Source organism: Condylostylus longicornis, unplaced genomic scaffold (assembly GCF_029603195.1).
Source record: "Condylostylus longicornis isolate FDR11 unplaced genomic scaffold, ASM2960319v2 ptg000091l, whole genome shotgun sequence".
Classification (NCBI taxonomy): Eukaryota; Metazoa; Arthropoda; class Insecta; order Diptera; family Dolichopodidae; genus Condylostylus; species Condylostylus longicornis.
In genome coordinates this window covers 561,600-583,979 of record NW_026578059.1, presented here as the reverse complement: position 1 = coordinate 583,979, position 22,380 = coordinate 561,600, and the positions used below count along the sequence as shown (strand labels likewise).

The 22,380-nt window shown below is 23.5% G+C and overlaps 1 protein-coding gene across 1 annotated transcript; it reads right to left on the bottom strand.

Moving 5' to 3' along the window:
* Positions 1-17,742: 17,742 nt before the first annotated feature.
* Positions 17,743-20,574, bottom strand: LOC129613738 (ubiquitin-conjugating enzyme E2 N). The gene is made up of 2 exons (XM_055527930.1): positions 20,311-20,574; positions 17,743-18,908 (listed from the first exon to the last, which is right to left on the bottom strand). The coding sequence occupies exon 2, from the start codon at positions 18,293-18,295 to the stop codon at positions 17,843-17,845; it is 453 nt and encodes a 150-aa protein (XP_055383905.1). The 5' UTR covers positions 18,296-18,908; positions 20,311-20,574; the 3' UTR covers positions 17,743-17,842.
* Positions 20,575-22,380: the final 1,806 nt, after the last annotated feature.

The following is a 22,380-nucleotide window of genomic DNA, read 5'->3' as shown; positions in this document are numbered from 1 at the left end:
AAACCTTGCTTATAAATTGGATTTTTCAACTTTATAGAATTTTCGATAAATTTATAAATCCATAAACATCATATTCTCTATGTTATACAATAAAAAAATTTTAAACATCTTGACATATATACTAAGTATCAGTAGACCAAGAGGATTTTGTTAGAAAATTACTTGTACATATATAGTATTCGGTTCCTATAGTAAGCGGTTCCTATAGTATACGATTCCCATAGTATATTAAAATAAATAGCAAACTATACATACAATATGCTTGTAAAACATGCATTGCGTTCAAATCGAATATCTTTACACTTGATTTTTCTTTTGTATTTTGCAATAACAGAGAAAGACAATTTACATATACTATATGTATGTATATAATATAATAGAGTAATTTAAATTTAAATATATAACATCAATAATATGGGCGCCACTTACTCTAAATATATATATTTAAAATTATATTTTTAATTAATTTATGGAATATGAACTTTGACACAAATATATATGTCCTTTTCATTGCTATTAAATGATCAAATATTGAGATTATATTTCGGAAACATATCTTATATACATATTTTCTACTGCCTATATACAAGACTTTTTCTTTTCTATTCTGAAATTTTATTGATCGTCTTAAAGAATTATAAAAAAATTTTTAATATACAAAATGAGATAATTAATATATTGTAAAAATTCGAAATATCTTAAAATTTTATTTACCTATTTATTTTATTTCTCTATACAAATGATAATAAGTTTATAATATTCTATATATGTTTATATACGCTAGAAAAATTTCGGCTTGTTCATCATATAAAATTATTTGGTTATAATAATAAATGAGAGAGTTTTTTTTTAAAAAAAATTCTATGAAAATAATTGAACATTTTAAATTAGAAGAATTAAATTTTATATAAAATTAATAAATTTGAAGATCAAATACACCTTCCTCCTCCCCCTAAATTGTGTATTATGTAAAAATCAAATGCACTGCTAATCATCACTGACTCTCTTTATAACAATATACCAAAAAAAAATTTATGTATATAAACAAAAAAAATTGTACAACATATAAATTATAAAACCCTTGGATTTTTATGATTTTTACACCATACTTATTAACAATTGTATTGAACAAATCATATATCATGTATATATATATATAGATACTCTAAACATATATCTAATAATTATTCTATATTTGCATTTCTTCTGTATATAAATAATGTAGTTTTCCATAAATAATATTATTGATAATCCCTGACCTCCGGGTCGTTTCTGGTATTCATACTGTTTCTGTTATATACCCTTGACATTTAAAAATTGCATTGATATTGTATTAATTACATATATACATAGTTCTGTTTAATTAACGTATTAGAAAGCTATATATGTATATGGTCAATTAATTATAATATTTCTGTAATTTTTTGCAAGTGACATTTAATTTTAATGATAACAGGGGGATTGATTTTTATAATTCCCATTTTTTCCCGCCCCTTGTAATAAATGAATTATTTTTTTTTAAATTATTTTTAAATTTTGATTTTCATTTGCATTTCACGCCTTAATATATGCAATATTTTTATATAAATATTTTTAATTTATTATTGTAATTAGTTATTGTGTTACTTTGATTGATTTTAATTAAAAAAATTATTAAATTATTAAATTATCAAATAATAATTATTACCAAAATCAACACAAAATTTTATTCAAAACAAAGAAAATAAGAGAGAAAAAAATACAACACAAACTATTTTTTTTTTTTGTTACTATAAATATTGTACTTTATACATATATATAATATTTATATAATGTCTTGTATTATAAATAGAATTTATAAAATTAAAACAAAAAATAAGGTTGCATATTTTTGTGTTTTCACTTTCGAAAAAAAAAAAAAAATTTCCAAAAAAAACATATAGGGAAATACACAAATACTTTTAAAATATGAATGCGCGCGTGCGTTCCGTTATTAAAACTAAGAAGATAGGATTGTGACTACTTGTTTTCTTTTCTTCAATAAAAATTCTTTTAATAGAAAAGAAAATAATGGGAGAAAACAAAAGCCAAAATAGCAAAAAAAGAACAAATTTTTTTAATAAATAAAAAATTTTAACTCAATATAACATTGAAAGCGAGGATCGCTTATTTTTATATTTACATAATTGTTATATTGTATATGAGTGACCATTTATTTATAATCACATAAGTGCTATTAAATACCCAATTTCTACATTTCAATCTCAAATATTTCGGTCGAATACTCTATACATGGAATCGCGTAAAAAGTGTAAATTTGAATTCCATTTGATTTTAAAATTGTGGTGTTCTACATATTATTCCGAGTTTACAAGATATAAAACGCACTATTAAAATAACAATTAATTTTAATTTATTATTTTAAAATTATTCTAGTTTAAAAGCTTATTTTTGAATTAATAATTAAGATTTCAAATAAATTTTAATGGAAATTGAATCCATCTTTACAAAACAAAAAAAAAAAATAAAACTTACACTTACATTTTAGAGGTCTTCCGGAACCTCAAAGGGTGATCGACTTTATTAGAACCGTCAGGCTGCTCAGCTTCATTATGCGGAAACTTTATCGCTTTAATTGATGTCCATAGCAAAACGAAAAATACTGATTTCGTGACTGATTCATTAATGATTATCCGAGATCATTAATGAATCAGATAGCTTAAGTTTGGAATATTATATAAGCTAATTTTAATGTACACAAAAAAAAAATTACAAAATTTGAAACTTTTATTCCCCTTAACCACTTAAATTGTATTGTAATTGAACCACTTAAATTGTAATGAAATGAAAATTTTGTATGAAATTACCATTATTTGGGATGCTTATTATAAAATAAAGATCTGCTTCCTCCGGGGTCCTGGAACTTATATGCACCATTAACGAACAAAACCACATGGGCTAAAAGTATAGATCTCATATATTGTCTTATAACTATTAATTAATATCAAGAGTTAAATTTCATTTCTTTGCAACTCACAAAAACATTTTTATGGCTAAATGTTTCCCATAGATAAAATAAAATATTTAACGTAGAGTCAAACTTTAACTCTATACGTTCTAGGTTCACAAAATCTATTTATACATTTTAACTATATGTTAGTTATCGGTATAATAAATGAGAATTTTTGCATTAAACTATTTCATATATTCGATATTCCATTATTTTTATTTCAGTATAAATGGTTACTCTAATTATTTATAATTAAACCGTATACAAAATATAATATAACACTTCTCTTCACAGATATATACAAATATACAAAATAATATATACAATAAATTGTTCCATAATTTACAAATATACATATATTTATAATTGAATGCACATATGTATATAAAAAAAAATTAAAATAAAAAATAAATGAATAAATTTTTCAAATATTGATTGTAAAAATTCAAGCGTAAATAGAATTTTTTTTTTCACATATTTGTACATAAAATAAACGAAAAATATTCAAATTGAAAAATCTTGAACCATAATATTATCGGACTAATATCAGATGTGTCTATCTATTTTATTGATCAAATTTTAAAGGAAATAACAGATTTATTTAAATAAGAATAATTTCCAAGTAATAGTATAAGAATTACTGCAATTTTATGCAATTAATCAATGCAGTCTGATTGAATTTTCAGTCAACGAATATAAATTTCATGTTTGCTCATATTAAATTTAATTTCAGTCTAAGAAAATTTGTAATAACAACCTGTATACACACGGTTCGAGTATAAAAATAAACTTAAAGAGTGCACTGAACTCAATTTATTCAATTTTTACATATTTTTTTTAATTACAGAAACTGCAGTAATTTATGTAAATTATGATTATCAAGAAATAAAAATGTGTCCGAAACTCAAAAATACTCCTGCAGTAAGGTAAAGAAAACTTTTTTTACTCATTTTGAATATCATCGAATTACCCTTCGAACAGTGTATAAATGAAAGTCGAAGACTTTTGTTTAATTTCAAAAATATTACAAAGTCACAATTTAAAAAAAAAAACTTACTCAATAAATTTTCCCTTAATCGTCATTTACTCATAGATTCAATTCATAAATTGAAAATTTTTTTTTAAGGAAGAGAAGCCTTCTTGTATTCTGACCTTCGTTTTGATATAACATAAATGTTGCAAAAATCACAGAAATGACTATCTGACGAAAATGACATTTGCCTATTACCTTGATTTTGCTGTCGAAAATTTCTCAAAAATTTTAGGAATATCATGCCTACGAGAAAAATTTTAGATAATATCCAGACTTTTTAACTAATAGTATATATATGCATATGTTGCTTGACATTATACACAAATTGACATGAAGTATGTATGTGCAAATAAAATCATCAATACAAAATTTTCATTCGGGTAAGTGCAATAATTTCAAATTTTTCCTAAATCTTAAATATTTTGCTCATATTTCAGTTATATTCTAAAATTAATTGTTAATATAGTTTTAATAACTTTCAATTTCTATATTTTGATTCTATTTGTCCATATTTCGTTTCGCGCGCACACATCTAGAAAATCAATAAATTATCATATAGTAATCTTATAAACGATACTTTTAAAATAAGTTCTATAATATTATAATAAAAAAATTCTAAATGACTACCCCTTTTTTCAAAATATCACATTGCAGCTCAATCAATTTGATTTATACAGATGTCTAAACTACATATACCACATATATAATAGTCAATCTGTAACTTTGATCACAAGGATAATATGATCATGCACATACATAATATGCATGTACATACATGTAGAAATAAACTAATTGTACCTAAATTGTACAATTGTACTTAAACCCAATTACATCAATTATACCTAAAATCGAAATTCAAAAACTTCAAATGTTTTTTTTATAAAAAAGAACTGAAACTTATAAAAAACTTGTACTTAACCTGACTCAAATCGTATATAAAAGTTTGAAAATATTTTGCGTTCTTTATATAGTTGTTTTTTTGAAGCTCATAATATTACTTCTCCGGATTCTAGATTTTAAAACAAGAAAAACCGTATTTTTTTATTATAAATTACAAATAAATTGGTGCGATAAAATCCAATTTTTTAACTCTAAAGTTTTACTTAATGGCATATTTTGTAGGATGAATTTGTAGATTGTAGATTTGTAGATTACAAATTGGAGTGATAATGCATCACGACCTAAAAGATCTGTAGCGCGCCCCGTACATTCCAGCGCCCAGTGTATTGCCTCGTGTTTTCCACTTCTCCGTGGAAATATCCCATAATGACATGCTACCTCCAGTGAGAGTTCTACCAAGATGTCCCTTATCTTATGGATCAACACTCAACACTCATTGAGAAGATGCATCGGGATCTCCTCCCCTTCTCCACTGAATACCAATGAGAGCCGTCAGTTCTTATAAGCCCAGTTTTACTAACGTGTTTCTCGCAGTGTCCCGTCTAGCATATAATTACACTTATATTGTATGTCTGTATGTATATGCATTCATCCAAAGTACTACAATACAATTCTGAAAACGCAATGTGCAACGTTAATGTTCATATATTTGAAAGGTTAATAAAGCCCCATGCTGCTCAATTGTTTTTTAAAATTTATTTTCAGATCAAAAAAGGAAAAAGCATTTTTTGAAGCTTAATTATGGAACCGTTTTATATTGAATATAAAAACGATGATTTAATGATTTATTTATTTCTAATAAATAAAATATTGAAAAAAAAAATATTTTTAAAATTAATAAATCACATTTACCTTGGAAATTTGAAAAAAACAAACAAAATATTAACGAAAAAAAAAAACAAATCAAGTGTCATTTTGGAAATCAATATTTACTTATAACATTATATAGGTACCTTCATCTTATCTATATCTAAGCAATAATTTAATATAAAGTATTTAAATATCTTGTACATTGAATGTTTGTATATGTGATAAGAATTAAATAAATTTACCTTTATGTGTACTTATTATAAAAAAAATTCTAAGGAATTTTAAAATAATCAATGGTGGTCAATCATAAGATAGATATATAAAGTTACAGGTAAGAAAATAAAAAAAAAATTTATTTAACCTCTTACTGCTGCACACAATTATTTTTGCTATATAGATTAAAAATTTTCAAGTTAACAATTCCAATAATGATTCTATAAGAAAATCTATATGCATATATTAAGATTTTATACTATACTAAATAACTTTGGAGATATATATATATGTATATACATAAATATAAGCTATATGTGACTTAAATCGATTTTTAATTATTTATATATACAAATATTTACAATTCAAAAATCGATTTTACAAAGATCATTATAACAATTACATGTAATGACCACTGAAATTTTACAATTATTCCATTTACATATGGTAGCTTTAAGCGTCGTGCTAATTTCACCTATATATAATAGCTATATTAATTCATATAACAAATACAAGACTCTGATAATGCAAAAATTTGATTTTTTTATATTTGGCTAATTTATTTTGTTTCTTTAAACCAAAAATTATTTATTAATTTTACTAAGGATTGTGCTGCAAGAATTTGGTTCTAAAAAATTTATATTGTTCTTTTACGAAGTAAATCACTTGCCGATGATTTGTTCTTCATGTCCAATTCTTAATTTTTTGAATAATATTTTATGTTGTTGATACTTGTTTAGAGAACATTATGATTTTTAATTCGAACTCACAGGTTAATTATTTATACAATATAACAATACAATTAAATAGCACTAAGCAGAAAAATAAACAAGAGAAAAAAAACCAGAAATATTTTAGACTTGATAAAAGTAATTTTAAGAATGAGATATGAGAGTGTATAATATAATTGAAAATCTATATGCATAATATGTATGTATAATTGTCAATCTGTATTTATTACATATATTATGATATTCTTATCAATAAATATCAATATGTTTGTATTATGATTTTCAAGTTTAATCAGTGTACAAGTATATAAATTATTCGTTAATGATTACAAAATAAAAAATTAAGTGTAAAAACCAATATACATACATATATATATATATATTTAAAATAGATAGCCTGCAATGCAATGTTTTAATAAAAATATTTTTTCAATTTAAAAATATTATTGGTATTTAATCGAAAATTTTTTTAATCGTATTTTTATATACGATTCTTGTTCTTCCTTATGACACTCTTGTTCCTCATTACTCATTCCAGCATAAATTTTTTTTTTGACAAAACTCTGAGGAAAGAAATTTCAAAATGCAAAACTTCATTATTGCAAAAATTACATAGTGTTTTATAGGAGTTATTAATATGATTCGCGAAGCAAATAAATACTCGAAACTCGAATAACCTATACTTGAATGTTCGCCAAAATGAATTCAAAATAGTGAGCGAATAAATAAATTCGCTATATAGGAAAGAATCGTTGCTATTGAGATTTGAAAGTAAATAATACGAGTATTTATTCACTTTCAAATCTATTAATTAGGTTATAATTAAATAAATACATTATTGGTATTAAGTTATTGACTATATTGAATTTGTATTGGACTATTTGAAGATCATATTTTACTACTGAACTCTTAAGCGTCGTGTTGTTGTTATATAAATTGTTGGGATTTGTCGAAAGCGCAATTGTGGATGGAAATTAAAGAAATAATTGCTTTTTCATATTTTAATGTTATTTCAAAGTATTATAATAACTTGTTCCACTTCGTTTTCTTCTCGCAATTTGAAGGTCCCAACAGAGCATTTTACTCTACAGCAAAATTCGTCGATACATTTCCTTCAATATATTTTTGAAATTGAGTTCGAATTTATTTCCATCACGAACTTTACATATTTGGATGTTTTTCCAAATTAGTTCTACTACTTTTTTGAAATGATTTCGATTTGTTTTTTTATTTTATTTAAACTAAATGAATTGGTGTATATGTACATATACAAACGTTACTTATACAAGTATATTATTTATGAAAAAGATTCTTTAGTTACATTAAACTCTTATACATTATGTTACTATAAAAATTTTAGCTCTTATTTCATTCCTAACAAAAAAAAATTTTGAAATTACTTCTACAGTCATATACAATTTCTATTCACCTATAGTTTCGACATTTGACTTGAAATTATTATATTCGCTTCGTAAACCATAATACTCGTATTATTTATGCAATTTTGGAAATAAAATGACATTCACTTTGCTCTTTTTTAACTGTACTCTAATAAATGTATATAAATGGTCATTTGCAAATGAAAATTTACGTGTTTCGACAAAATCGCATCAGAATAATGCCATTTTACCAAAAACTTAAAATGATTTTGACTTCGAATAAGTTTTTAAAATAAAAACTTTATACCTTTCACCTTTTTACACCTATCACGTACATATAACGTACATATATATGTAATTCAGTCACCTAGGCCCTAGACAACCCTAGAGTATACAATTATTACATGAGAAATGAAACCATAACTTCTTTATAAAATTACTTTTATTAGAAAAAACTGGTGTTTTTCTTAAAAAAAAAAAACACATGAAAATAAATATGTATAAAATTAAATAAAATTTAGTTAACAATAAATGTATATAAATATGTGTATGGACAACTGCTAAGCCCTTTCTACTCGTAGTTATTAAAAATTACTTACACTATTTTATCTTGAATTTCTTAAAAATTTTTTCCCATTACATTTTTTTCCCATTTAAATTTTTGTTTTTGAATTACAGGTAACCTTTATACAACGCCATCAAGATAAGGTTCCTGAAAAATTCCGCTTTATATAGTTGATTTTGTGTATATCATATAGGATTTTGCGAACCTCTTTATAATGTAACGAAATCTGTTGTATAGAAGTGCCACATTATATAAAAAAATTTAACACTATGGAAATACCGCGATATATACGAAAATTTTCTGAATTTTGTGAACCATGTTGTATGAGAACAATTCCGAATTTTGCGAACCACATTATAAATGTACCGCGTTATGGAGGGGTTACCTGTATTACATTTTTTTTTGTTTTACGATATACTCATACTTTCTTATTAATTTTTATATTATAGAATAAACATTTCGCTTTTATGTAATTATATAATACTTATGTGTACATTTATATGTATAATTTATTTATTTTAAATGATGGATTGCATAAAAAATTTTTGATTAAATATTTGTATATTTAATTTTGCTAACGATTTCATCGATTATAGCGATTTAATATTGATAGTAACGAAAAATACAATGAAGTGTGTTTGTTTTTCATACTACACCATTTATATTAGAATTTAAAATGAACAGGTTCATGATATTTTTTTCGTATTATTAAATTACTTTGATATACAAACAGAATTATTCAAAAATTTTAATGAAAATTATAAAAAACAAGTAAACACATTGTGCTTATAACACTTTGCGAATTTTTCATAGAATTTAAAGAGCATTTAATTAGCAATCTTACTATAGTATATAATCATTATTCTTAATATACAATTAGTATACACTAGTTGGGTTTGGCTTGTTTTTCTTGAGTTAGAAGTAAAAAAAAAATATAATAATTGGAAAGTATTTAGGAAAATCAACTTTTGAGGTCGCGGTTAACATGCATAAGAAATGACCCTTTTTGAAAATTTAAGTCACCCTTTTACAATTATATACATAGTGTATTTACTATGTGTACTTACTGTGGCCCAGAACGCTTACCAATAATATATATATACAAATCACTTTATTATTTTTATTGTGATTATTATGATTATTTGTGAGGTTTATTATATTTTTTTTTGCTCTCCAAAATTTCAGGATAAAAACATGATCAGACCTTTGAGTATTGGAAAGTTGGAAAGCTTTAATATATATATATATATTTAATATAACTGTATATATTTATGTACACCCATTTCGGTATAGATATTAGTTTTATATTTTTATATCGAAAATATTACATACATGTCAAATATGCTAGATATTTTAACAAAAATGCTAATTACTTTTAATAGGCCCTTGTAATTACTACAAAATTCTTATAACAAATTTTTTTTATATGCATATATATAAAGATAATTATATATAACTCGGACAACTCTTTTACTTAAAATTTTCACGCAACATTGCGTTGCATTACAAAAATAGATCATTTCTGTTACTTATTCAAGTTTCAAGCCGAGGATTGGGATTCACAAATATTGGAAAATATCATATTATACAGACATATTTATATATGTATGTATATAATGTATAAGTATGTATACATTGTTATATTTTTTGGTTATATACGAAAACGCTATATAATAATTTTATATAACCATAAAATAAATTTCAAAGATAATATAAAATAATATCAAAAATAATTTTTTTTTAATAATTTTGATAAAAAAAAATTTTATTTTATTTAGAAATATAAAAAAAAATAACAAAATAAAAAATTATATATCAAAATATAGGGTGGTCTTAAAGTATAAGATATATATAATAAATAGGGTGGAACATGCTTACTCTGTGACCAAAATATAGCACTATAATTATTGTAGTAACACTTTTGACTTTACTTGAATTCTTGATAAAATTAAAAAAATTCTTTTTTCAATTATTGACCTTAAAAAAATAGGAATAAAAATATTAAATAAGTGCTAGGACACCCAAAACCTTAAAATTATAAACCTTATTGACCTTAAAAAAATAGGAATAAAAATATTAAATAAGTGCTAAGGACACCCAAAATAAATATAATTCAATATGAATGAAAATGAAAATAAATATAATTTCGAAATTTACAAATTTTTAGAAATATGATTACCTAAACACTATGTTTAACACATTAAATAAATTACCTCAAAATACCTTCCTTCGTTCCTTCGCTTAATTCCCAATTTAAGTAACACACTGCATTACTATATTATACGCGATTATTCTATTTCAGGCTGTTGTAATATTGAATTTTACTTAATAATATTCAAAACAATTAAGTTGTAAAGTTTTTAATTATATTGAATTTTTTATAGTATAATAAAAGAAAAAAATATTTTGCTAATGTCACATTGGACTCTCAAAAAAAAAAATCAGTCTTATTATAACATGGCAATTCACCAATTCATTCCATAAATATATATATACATATATATGGAATGAATTGGTATACCGTATATATATATACGGTATTGATACATTTTGGAAGCCATGCAATGATATACTTAAATTAAATTAGACTAGATTTGTAGATTTTCAAGGGTCATCCTTAGATCAGGTTACTGCCGCAACAAAGCAATACATCATACAAAAATAAAGAATATTCTTAGCCGTCTCATCTTCATCATGACAATATCTATACAAATGGTACAGATTGTTTCATTTTTTCGGCAAGTGATAACCCAATCAAGGATGTACTTAAATAATTCATAGTGTATATGAACTTTAATTGTTGAGTTGCTACTATACGTAAAAAAAAAAAATTGTATTCAATAAAAATAATTTTAAATGAGCCAAAATTATAACATTATAACAGTTTTGGATTTTTTTTTATTACACATGTAGGTACCTAATATATTACATATTTATTTGTAGAGCTAAATGTGTTTATAAGCTCAAATAAAATATAAAATTCCCATATCTTTCGTTGGTTTTAAGCAAAAAAAAAATTGATTGCTTATTTTCTGAGTTTCTCTTTTTTTTTTCTTATAAAATATTCAATTGAATTTATTTAAAAAAAAAATAACTAAGGTTTTAAAATAGAGTGATATCTTTTGATACCGTCTTTAGATATGCTCTCTAATCTTAAAAGTATAAGTATAAAAAAAAATTGTAAGTATTGAACGATTTTGATAAGAAAATCTATAGGTATGTATATAAAGAAATTTTTTCAAATAAAAACCCGTATTTAGAGTATAGATTATAAGGGCTATCATTAGCACATGATTTCGTAAAAGAAAATTATATAAATAGCTAATATTACAATTGAAATGAATTTAAAAAAAAATGGATATTTTATTAAAAAAACAATAATTAATTATTAAAATTTATAAAAAAAGAAAAACAAATCTGTTATAATTTAATTGATAAATTGCAAAAATATAAAAGTTTAGAAAATTTATTAAAAAATTTTAAAACAAATAAAATTTATATCATTATATAACAGCAGAACATATAAAAATATAAAATGAACAAAAATATTTGTGTTTTGTGATCTTGTTTTATATATGTATACAATATATATATATATTTTTTGGTGCCAGTTTCGATAAGTAGAGTAGTGGGCTCATCACTATTTAATGTAATTTAGTGAGATTCTTCTATTCTACTTGTTACTGCATCACTAATCAACATACATATAATTTTTTTTGGAAAATAGTGAGAAAATTTTAAAATAATTTCTATATGAGTGATTTGAAATAAAAATTTTAAAATTTATTTTTTTGTATCGTATATTAAAAAAGTTAGAAATTCTGGTTGATATATGCAACTTATATAACTTTTGTGTATAATACACTTAGGCTACGCTGAACTTATTATGTACAAAATCAAAAGAAATGTAATGTACTCCATAAAATGGTTTCTTTATGTTATGTATATGATTTTGTAAATCTATATAATATAATTTTATGTCTTAAAGGAATATTTTAAATCAATTGGTCGCAGCAAAAATTTTATTATTTTTAAAATCTGATAATAAGTGGACGACGGGTTTTGTATTTTTTCCATAAGATTTATAATATATAATAATGTGCAGCAATCAGATTATAAATCACATTATCTGATCAGCAGAGGCAGAATTTACAGTCGAAAACTGTGCGTTTTTTATAATTATATTTTTTAAGAGTTTCAACTTCGTATTATACTTATATGCACATACGTTTATACTTGTAAAAACATTTAGTTGATTTTATAACAGGATATCATATATAGTTTTAGAATTTCTTGAATGATGAAATTTGGTTATGCTGTTAGAATTCGGAATTGAATATTACAATAAAAGTTGTACTGCAAATATTTTGATGTTATTTTGTTAGTATTTGTTGTGATTTATTTGATTCCTATACATTTTACATGCGATATACTGCAAGCTTAGAAAAAATTGTTTTTTTGAATTTAAATAACAGTAAATATATAATAAAGAAAGTAAAATAAATAATAAACTATTCATTTATTAAGTTCATTTGATGTAGTACACAATTATTTACTCATAAATTTTTATGTTTCTTTTTTTTTTGGAAACGTTAATAATGTTACATATTTTTTATTACAGGATATATGACGACATAGCTGAAAAGTGTACATTTCTATAAAGAGACTATTTTTATTAGTTCTAATTATTAAACGATTGAAAACTTGGGTCAAAAGTTTTGCCAGGGGCCTAACTAAGTAATTCGATTTTCGTATTCGGAAAAATGGTAAGGTGGAAAAATGGTATTTTGGCTAATACGAAAATCGAATTAGATAATAATGCCTTTGATATTATAGATCAAATACATATAGGAAAAAAAGAAGGTTCAGCTTTCAAAATTCAACATACATAAATGAGTGCAACTTCAAAAATTGTTGTTATAATAGTTTCAATTCAATATACTATACTGTCTTAAAGGTTTTTGGAACCGCTCACGGCTTACGAACTTAATAAAGAGCTGTCGCTAAAGCTGGACTCATTGGTATCGCAAGCTAATCTGACATGATTTCAAATTATTTTTGACAAATCTTTGAAATATACTAGGAAACGACTTTATTTTATATTGTGGTCATAACGAAAATAAAATTTGTTAGGGGGGATTTCTTCAAACATAAAATGATTTATTTTTAATTCTTTTTTATTTTAAAATTTTCGCGTTTTTTTTTTTTCTTTTTTGAATTTATTTTTGTATTTTATTTTCTTTTTTTTCATATATCATAATAGATTCCATACTTTTTGTCATTCATATTGTGAGTCTGAAAACTTATAAATTAGTTTTTAAGTATTTTACTTTTTTTTTATTTCGTTTTTTTTTATTTACAATAACTTCTAATTCATTTTTAAGTTTTTGTTTTTCATAATTTTTATTATTTTCATTCATTCATAATGTTTAAATAAAGTTCCTTTATTTTTTTTTATTTTTTTACTTTTTTTCAAATTTATTTTTTTAAATTTTCTTAACAGATTTTATAATTTTATTCCATAAAATTTTAAAAGAAAATCAAGAATTACAAAAAAAATTAAATTACTGAAAATAAAAATTGTGTAAAAATTTTCCTTTTATTTTTAAATACAAACTATATTTTTGTTTTTTTTTTTGGTTATCCAACAATCAAATCATTTTTAAACCAGCTTATCATTATTATTATTCTGAAGTCACCATCATATTATGCGGTTGTTAACGTTATTGGCGACAATTTGACGCCTTGATAAAAAACGTAATTTGCATTAAAAGTATTCGAGTACAATTGCCGTAAAAAACAAGATTAAAACTAAAAATACAATCGATTTGCATTTTCTGTCAAGCTATGCTTTTACTTCAATTGCAAAAAAAAACATTTTTTCGATTTACAAACATTCAAATTACGTATAAATTTTTTAAAACTTTTAATTTTTCTTCTTTTATACATACTTTTATGTATTATTAAAGTCTAAATTTTAAAGACCAATTCCATTCAAATTAGATCTAAAAATATTAATGAAAATGGTGTTTATATTAAAAATTGTGTTACGTCACAACAGATAGGATTCAGTAATTGAAACATTTTTGTACCCCAGCTTGATTAAGAAGCTTTTTTGCATTAAAACTCATACACAAGTATTCCTGCGTAATTTGAATGTCAGATCAAAGTTATAATTTCAAAATTTTCAATCTCTACAATATAATATACATATCTACTAAAATGCTGGTCTAACATCAACTTAATTTATTCAGCATTATACTTTTTTAATTTACTGAATAAACCAATTTGAAGTTAGTTTTGTATTTCACCGGTAAACACCCTATATATCGTCAAAAAAAAAAATAAAAAAAGGCCGCCTTCGTTATTTTCTCCGTTTTTTTAAACTGATGAAAACCAAATAGCTTAAACAAAACATATTATAACAATCTTGCTGTAATGGAAACTTTTTATACGCATATACCCGTAAACAAATTAATTTGAATATTGAGTATGTACGTACATGAAAAATTCAAATGTTTATCCCTTAATGCTATAATTGTTCCTTGATTTCATTATTTTCAATAATTAAAGGTATAACAATTAGCACAGTACATTACTGAATAAGTGAAGTTATGCTTCTGCATTTTGGTAGACGCCCTAAAATTCATGAATATTTTGAATTCAATATATAATATGTACATATATAAATTACATTTGATGATAACAAAGTCATATTAAGATATAGTTTAAGACTATTAATCACTTATCAATAAAATATGTTTTGCATGCTTTTAAATACATTTAACACGTTTTACTAGAAAAACTATGAAAAATAGAGGAAAATGCTATGCGGGTAAACTTTTAGATCTCACCTTAAAGCATCGGGGAAAAAAAACAAAATAAAAAAATAACAAGAATTTCGAGAAATTTTGAGTTTTGTAAAAAAAAAATTAAAAAAAACAAGAATTCTGATTTTGACGAGCTGTATCTCAAAAACTATGGCGATGAACAATCAATCGCTTGTAAAACAAGCTCCCAGTAATAACAAGCTCCCAGTAATAACTCTATGTGGTGTGGTTCCGAAGTTATAAGCATTTATGTATATGCAGGAAAAGTTCGGTACCTTTTGTTTTCAACAGACTGCAGCTCGAAAACGAGTATATCTGCATTCCCCCCCCCCCCCCCCCCCCCCTTCACCGTCCCATCCATAATTTTTTGTTGGAAATTGATCAAAGAAGCATCCCTGAAATTATTTGCCATCTTATGCGAAACACCCTGTATATGTGTATTGCTTTTTGACGTAAGTAGTTAAATTAATTTTTTTATTAACGTATGTTTTTAATATAGTCACAAAAGAATGTGTGTTGTGTTGTATTTCAGAAAGTAGATGAAAATTTTGTGAAAATATTTTGGAATTATTGAAATTTTTTCAAATTATAATTTTATAATCAGTTAACTGTTGATATATTTTTTCAAATTTTAAAATTTATGTTTCTTCAGCAACAATATTTGAATACAAAAAATTTCCTTTAAGCAACTGAGCGCATCTAATAAGTTTTATACTATTATTTTTTTGAACAAAATATTAGATTGTAAATATAATGTTTTGCCTGTAGAGGTATATGTAAACCTTTCAAATTTTACTTATATTTTGTGACTATTTAACTACTAATATTAAAATAAAACATAACAAAAACTTTCTTAATAACTTTCAAAATAATTTTCTTTTTCGGAAATTTAACATACATAAATTCTGTTTTATTAAACACAAGTATTAAAATACAAATTATATGATTATATCTACATTTTTCAGTAAACTAATGATTTTTTTACGTCTCACTTTAATCCTTAAAAAATTATAATGTAAATTCTAACATAAACTTTAAATTAAGTAAAAATATTTCATTCAATTTAAGCATTTAACTAATACAAAAGCAAAAAAAAAATTATTTGAAAAATAAAAAAGACTAAAAAAATTTTATCAGGTTAATGTGTTCATCTTTTTTATACAATATAGATAAACAATATAGATTTAGAATTTTACACATAACATAGGGGTTAAAGCAAAATCCGAACTAACTATTATATATCAGAAAAATTAACTCAGGTATGAATGTGTAGTATGTATAGAAAAATGCAAAATAAGGCCTTTCATATTAATTTCTTTTGTATTTAAAAAAAAGGATTTAAATTTTTTTAGTTTTTTGCTTTGATTTGCTTAGTTTATTCTGGCTTCCTAAATTGTAACGCCATAGCCTATATAGGATGTTGCTAGAAACTTGCGTTTTGTAAACATCTTTGACCGAAATGTCCATTTGAATACAATACAAGAATTTTCAAAGATAAAAATATAAAATTTTTTCAAAAACTTATAACTCTTAATAAACCAATGAAATCCGCTATGTCATTGTAATTATAAATTGAAAGATAATTTTTCGACCTTTGGTTCACCCTGCTAACTTCATCCGCTTGGGAGATACGTATATAAGCTTTTAAAAAAATTTTAAGTTTTTACCTTTAATCCTTTTATTGTCTTTTAAGGACATTTAAGCTAAAAGTGGTAAACAAAAAATTTCACAGACTATATGACGTTGAACTAATAATGTAGTTATCATCTGAATTCATACAACATATTCGCTACAAAATTCAAAATTTTCAATCTTTTTTACTAAATTGTTTTAATATAGAGTTTCTTTGTTTTTTCCTCGTTTATTTCCATGAATTTTGCTTTTTTTTGATAATAATTTCATTGAATTTTAAATGATTTGTGTTTAGCTTTGTTTTTACATTTTTGTCATAATAAAAGTGTGTACTTGTTTTTCTTTGAATTGTTAAGAATTTATACATATATGATTATAATTCAAATATATTATAATTTCGTTTATTTTCGTTTCTTTTTTATATTTATTGTATTTATATTATATTGTAATATTTTTACACAATTTTGGGTTGTTGATTTTTTACATTTTAGATTTTTTTCAATTTGCTTCAAATTCTTTTTAATTCCTTTTAATAATTATATATGTATATTATACAATGTAATTTTATTGTATGTATATATATTATATAAATATAATACATACATATATATATATATATATATATATACATATTTATATATATATAATATATATATATATATATATATATATATATATATATATATATAGTAAAATATATATATTCCATAACGATAATTATTAATAATATTAAAATATTAAAAATTGGTAATTATTTTTTTTATGGCATTGCATACCGTTGAGTCCATTCTCTAGCATTTCGTATTGCTTCTGCCTCATTAACTTTCCATAATTCAGCAACATCATTTGCTAATGGATCATCTGGATTTGGGGCACTTAACAAGGCTTGAATCGATAGCAATACTGTACGTATTTGTAATGCTGGACTCCATTTATCTTTTAATATATCTAAACATATTCTACCTAAACGATCAATATTTGGATGATAGATTTTTGTTATAAATCTAACTTTTGGTGCTGACATTGGATAGTCTTCTGGTAAAAATAATTCCAATTTAAATAAACCGCCTTCAAATGGTGAATCTTCTGGTCCAGTTACAATAACATGAAAATATCTAGCATTTGCATCATCTGGTACAGCTGATATACCTGGAACTGGCTCTTGAAGTAAACGTTGAGTTTCTTTGATTATTCGTCGAGGTAAAGCTGCCATGGTTTTTATTATACACACAAAGTTTTATATTTATATATATATATCTTTATATGTTTAAGTATACTTAATTATGATTTATCTTTTGCTTTTACAATTTTAGCGGATTTATGCATGCAAATCAATTATAATTCTAATATATAATTCTTTTTTGAATAGTTATGATTTGTTTTTAATTTCTAGGGCTTATTTAGAAAAAAAATGTATTTTAGCGGCTTATTATTTTTTTTTTGGAAATTGTTCTTACATCTATAAAATTTTATTTTATTAAAAATGCTTGCTTTTTGTTAAATAATATTATGGTGATAACAAAAATAACGGAGCATAGAAAATAAAAATTGTAAGGGCTTTTATTTGCTTATCAGTATTCTAGCAACTCTTTTTTTTTAACTTCTTGTTTACTAAAATTTTAGGTTTTTTCTTAATTAAATAAAAATTACAAATTTTTTTAAACTATTATACAAAAAGTATTGTAAGTTTTAACAAAAATAGAATAAAACCATGAAATAATATCAGGACATAAATAAATTAAAAAATTCCTTTTTTCTTCAATATGTAATATTTTTGATAAATTCTGATACTACTTGTTTATCAGATCCTCGGACAAGTGTTGACTCTAAAACGATACGAAAAAACAAAAATAAGAATATTAGTATGCGTGTATATTAAAATATGAAATAAATAAAAATTTTACAGTATTTCTATTTAGTATTTTACAGTAAAATGCTATTGATCTTCCCATTTTTAAATATATTTAAAAATAATTTGGTATATTAGTTGGGAAAAAACACCATTACAATAAGGAACATATTTTTTTTATATTCTCATTCTACATCTGAGGATTGTAGCAGAGATCTTTTTGTGATTTGCAAATTTTTTTAATTTGAAAAAGATAACATGATTTTATAAAAGTGTATTGTTAATCAATTGGCGCGCTTTCAAAGAGTATTCGTATCCCACTCTAACTACTCCATATTATGTTACATGGATCTTATTTACAAACTATGAATTACTTATTAATCCAAATGAGGAGGATATAGTTGTATATATTTCATTACATATGCATATATATACACAATGCACAATTTTAAAATAAACGCATTCAGCACATTTTGTATTATTCAATACTAAAACTCGCATTTGAAAGTTAAAATTATGTTGAACTTCACGATTTCATAGCATTGTGTAATTTCATCATACTAATACTTAATTTTAATTTTCTGATTTAAGTTCAAGAGATGGATGCGATATTTATGTTGTTTGTTTGTATACATATATTTTTACATATTTATATTATATGCACACACTATATACCTACATTTTCATAAAATATGTAAAAATTGTACTTCAAATATATTGAGCATGTATATACATATGTATATACACATGGTGACAATTTTTTAAATATTCTAAATATATGTATGTATAAAAATGTCTTGAAATCACACTGTAAAATTAAGAAAACACTGTTAGAATTCCTTTTTTCATTATTTTTAAAGTAAAACAATAGAAACAATTCAATTAGTCTTTGTTAGTTTCCAAAAAAAAAATTTATTACTTAATAAAAAACACAAACAGTAACATTTTGGTGAAAATTTTCTTATAAAATTAATGCTTTTTAGGGTTTTATCGAAACAGTAAGTACAACATGCCTTAATATTAATTATCGTAAAATTTTGGAATCGGGGTGGAAGGTGCACAGGTACATATAAATGTACATATGTATCTAGGTGTAAGGATTTTTATAAAAATTTTAAATAGGTAGCTTTTTCTCACACTACGCTAAGGAAAGTGGTTTTTTCTACAGAGAAGCAAGAACCTTTTATGCAGAACAATATAAATTTCAAAAAAAAAAACCTTAAAATGTGAATTCAAATAGTTCGATAAATCAAAAAACAGTCTTACCTAACCCTAAAGTTTTTTTAAACACACTAATGGTCTTTTTTTTCAGAAAATTATTGCCGATATTCTTACGATTTCCATATTTTAATTATCCGGTGTAAATATTACATACTTACATTTATTAAATATGGATGTGTATTTTTCGTTCTTCCTTTTTCCAATAAAGTTGTTTTAATTTAGAAAAATTTTAACTTTTATTAGAAATTTAATTTTATTCGGTTTTCTTTTTTGGTAGAAATTTTAATTTAATTTAAAAATGAAATGCAAATTTTTCTTCTCTCTTTTTTCTTTTTAATTCTTATTTTTTACTTCCTTTTTTTTCCTCAACACAATCAACTAAATAATTTTTTTTTAATTCTTTTGACAGATACACAACAAACGAATCGCATATCAAAAGAATAAAAACTAAAATATCACGTCATTACAATTTCAGGGCTGTGTGCTGTCGTTGGCACCAAACAAAAAAGAAATTCATATTTTGGCATGCAAGTGCCACTTACACATGAAATTAAATATAAGGAATTTATTTTATAAGGTGTTCACATATACAATAAAATGCAAAATACTGGTCACATACAAAAAAATCTATAAATCAAAATGTACAATAAAGTTTAAAATCTGAGCTCTATTAGAAAAATTAAGTCTGATATGTACATATGTCGACCTAAAGTTTTTAAGCAAATTGCAAATTAGCTGACCATATTATTAAAAAACCCACATAAAAAAATAATTACAGCCATTTTTTCACTTTTAAAAAGTTTTACAGTAGCTCTAATGAGAATGGAATAATTTTTATTAAATCTATTATAAAATCTAATGACTATTTAGATATCATATTAAAATTATTTCATACTTCACGTAAACAAACAATATTTACAACACAGAAAAACAATAAACCAATAATCACTACCATAATATTTCTTATTTATGTATTAAATTTTTGTATTTGAATAAGTTAAAATTAATTGCAGTGTGTGCTCTATTAACGTAATATTAACTTAATTGATGGTAACTCCTTAAATTACTGTGACATTACACTTTTAATTATAACTTAACTAAAATGAAATAAATCTCTTAAAAGAATACATGAGGTATTTTTTTTTTGCAAATTAAACATTAAATTGATATTAATTGATTCGTCTGTCTTAAACTGAGCTACTTCCACCTAAACCATTTCTCTTTGGGATTTTCATTAGTCTGTCTGATACTAGGCAGAGCTAATTTTTTTTGACATTTCAAAAGCACCTTCACGCTAAGTAATATGGTCATTATTGAAAAATTTGCCTATGGAATTTTGAATAGTTTTCCCTGTCGAATAAGAAGCAAATATTCATAATTGTAGAATTTTTAATGTAAAACACAAATACACCATGAAAAAAGTCAAACAATGAAATTTTTACGAGGCAAAAACGCCAAGAAAAAAAACAAGTTAAAAACTAATTCTGGGTGAAACAGAAGTAGTCGTTGTCAATGGAGTTGACATTTTGATAGCTATTTTATGACGTTTACATGTTGATTATAATATCGTTTTGTTTTATAAAGAAAATAAGGAAAAAGAAATGTATCATATAGAAGAAATATTATAATATCGAATATCATCTAATAAATGTAATCCTTACCTATTTCGAAATCTATTTGGATAAAAAATTGTGCTAAATTAGACAAAATACAACGCCATTTTATGTTTTATAATTTAAAAAAGCTATCAGTCCAAAGGTAGTTGAATTGGAAAAGCTAATTTTTTTTTTATTTTATTTAATTTACAACAGATATGCATTTGGATATGTTAGCAATTAAAACAATTTTGAAAAAATTAGCAAAGCAATATCAGTCTTAATATTTAAAATAAGAAATAATAAATTAACGAAATTCCAATCAGTGGCACTTTTTGAATAAAATTTATGTAATACGTTAAATTACATTGTCGCTCACAAAAATAGACATTAATCGAGATAACAACTTCAAAGCACGCATTACAAAATAATTTTGCTTACTTAATTATGAAAGTGAATATTTCCATACTTAAGGTTTGCACATTAAACACGTTTATATTATATACTATAACATTATTCGTTTGTTACCTATTTTTAAAGCATTTTACGCGTCAAATATCTTTATAGTAGTTATAAAAAGAAAATTTCGAGACGTTTTATTTTGTTAAAATTTATTATTATGCCAAAAATGCA

Coding starts and splice junctions, on each gene's coding strand:
- LOC129613738 (XM_055527930.1), bottom strand. CDS start 18,295: ATGGCAGCTTTACCTCGACGAATAATCAAAGAAACTCAACGTTTACTT.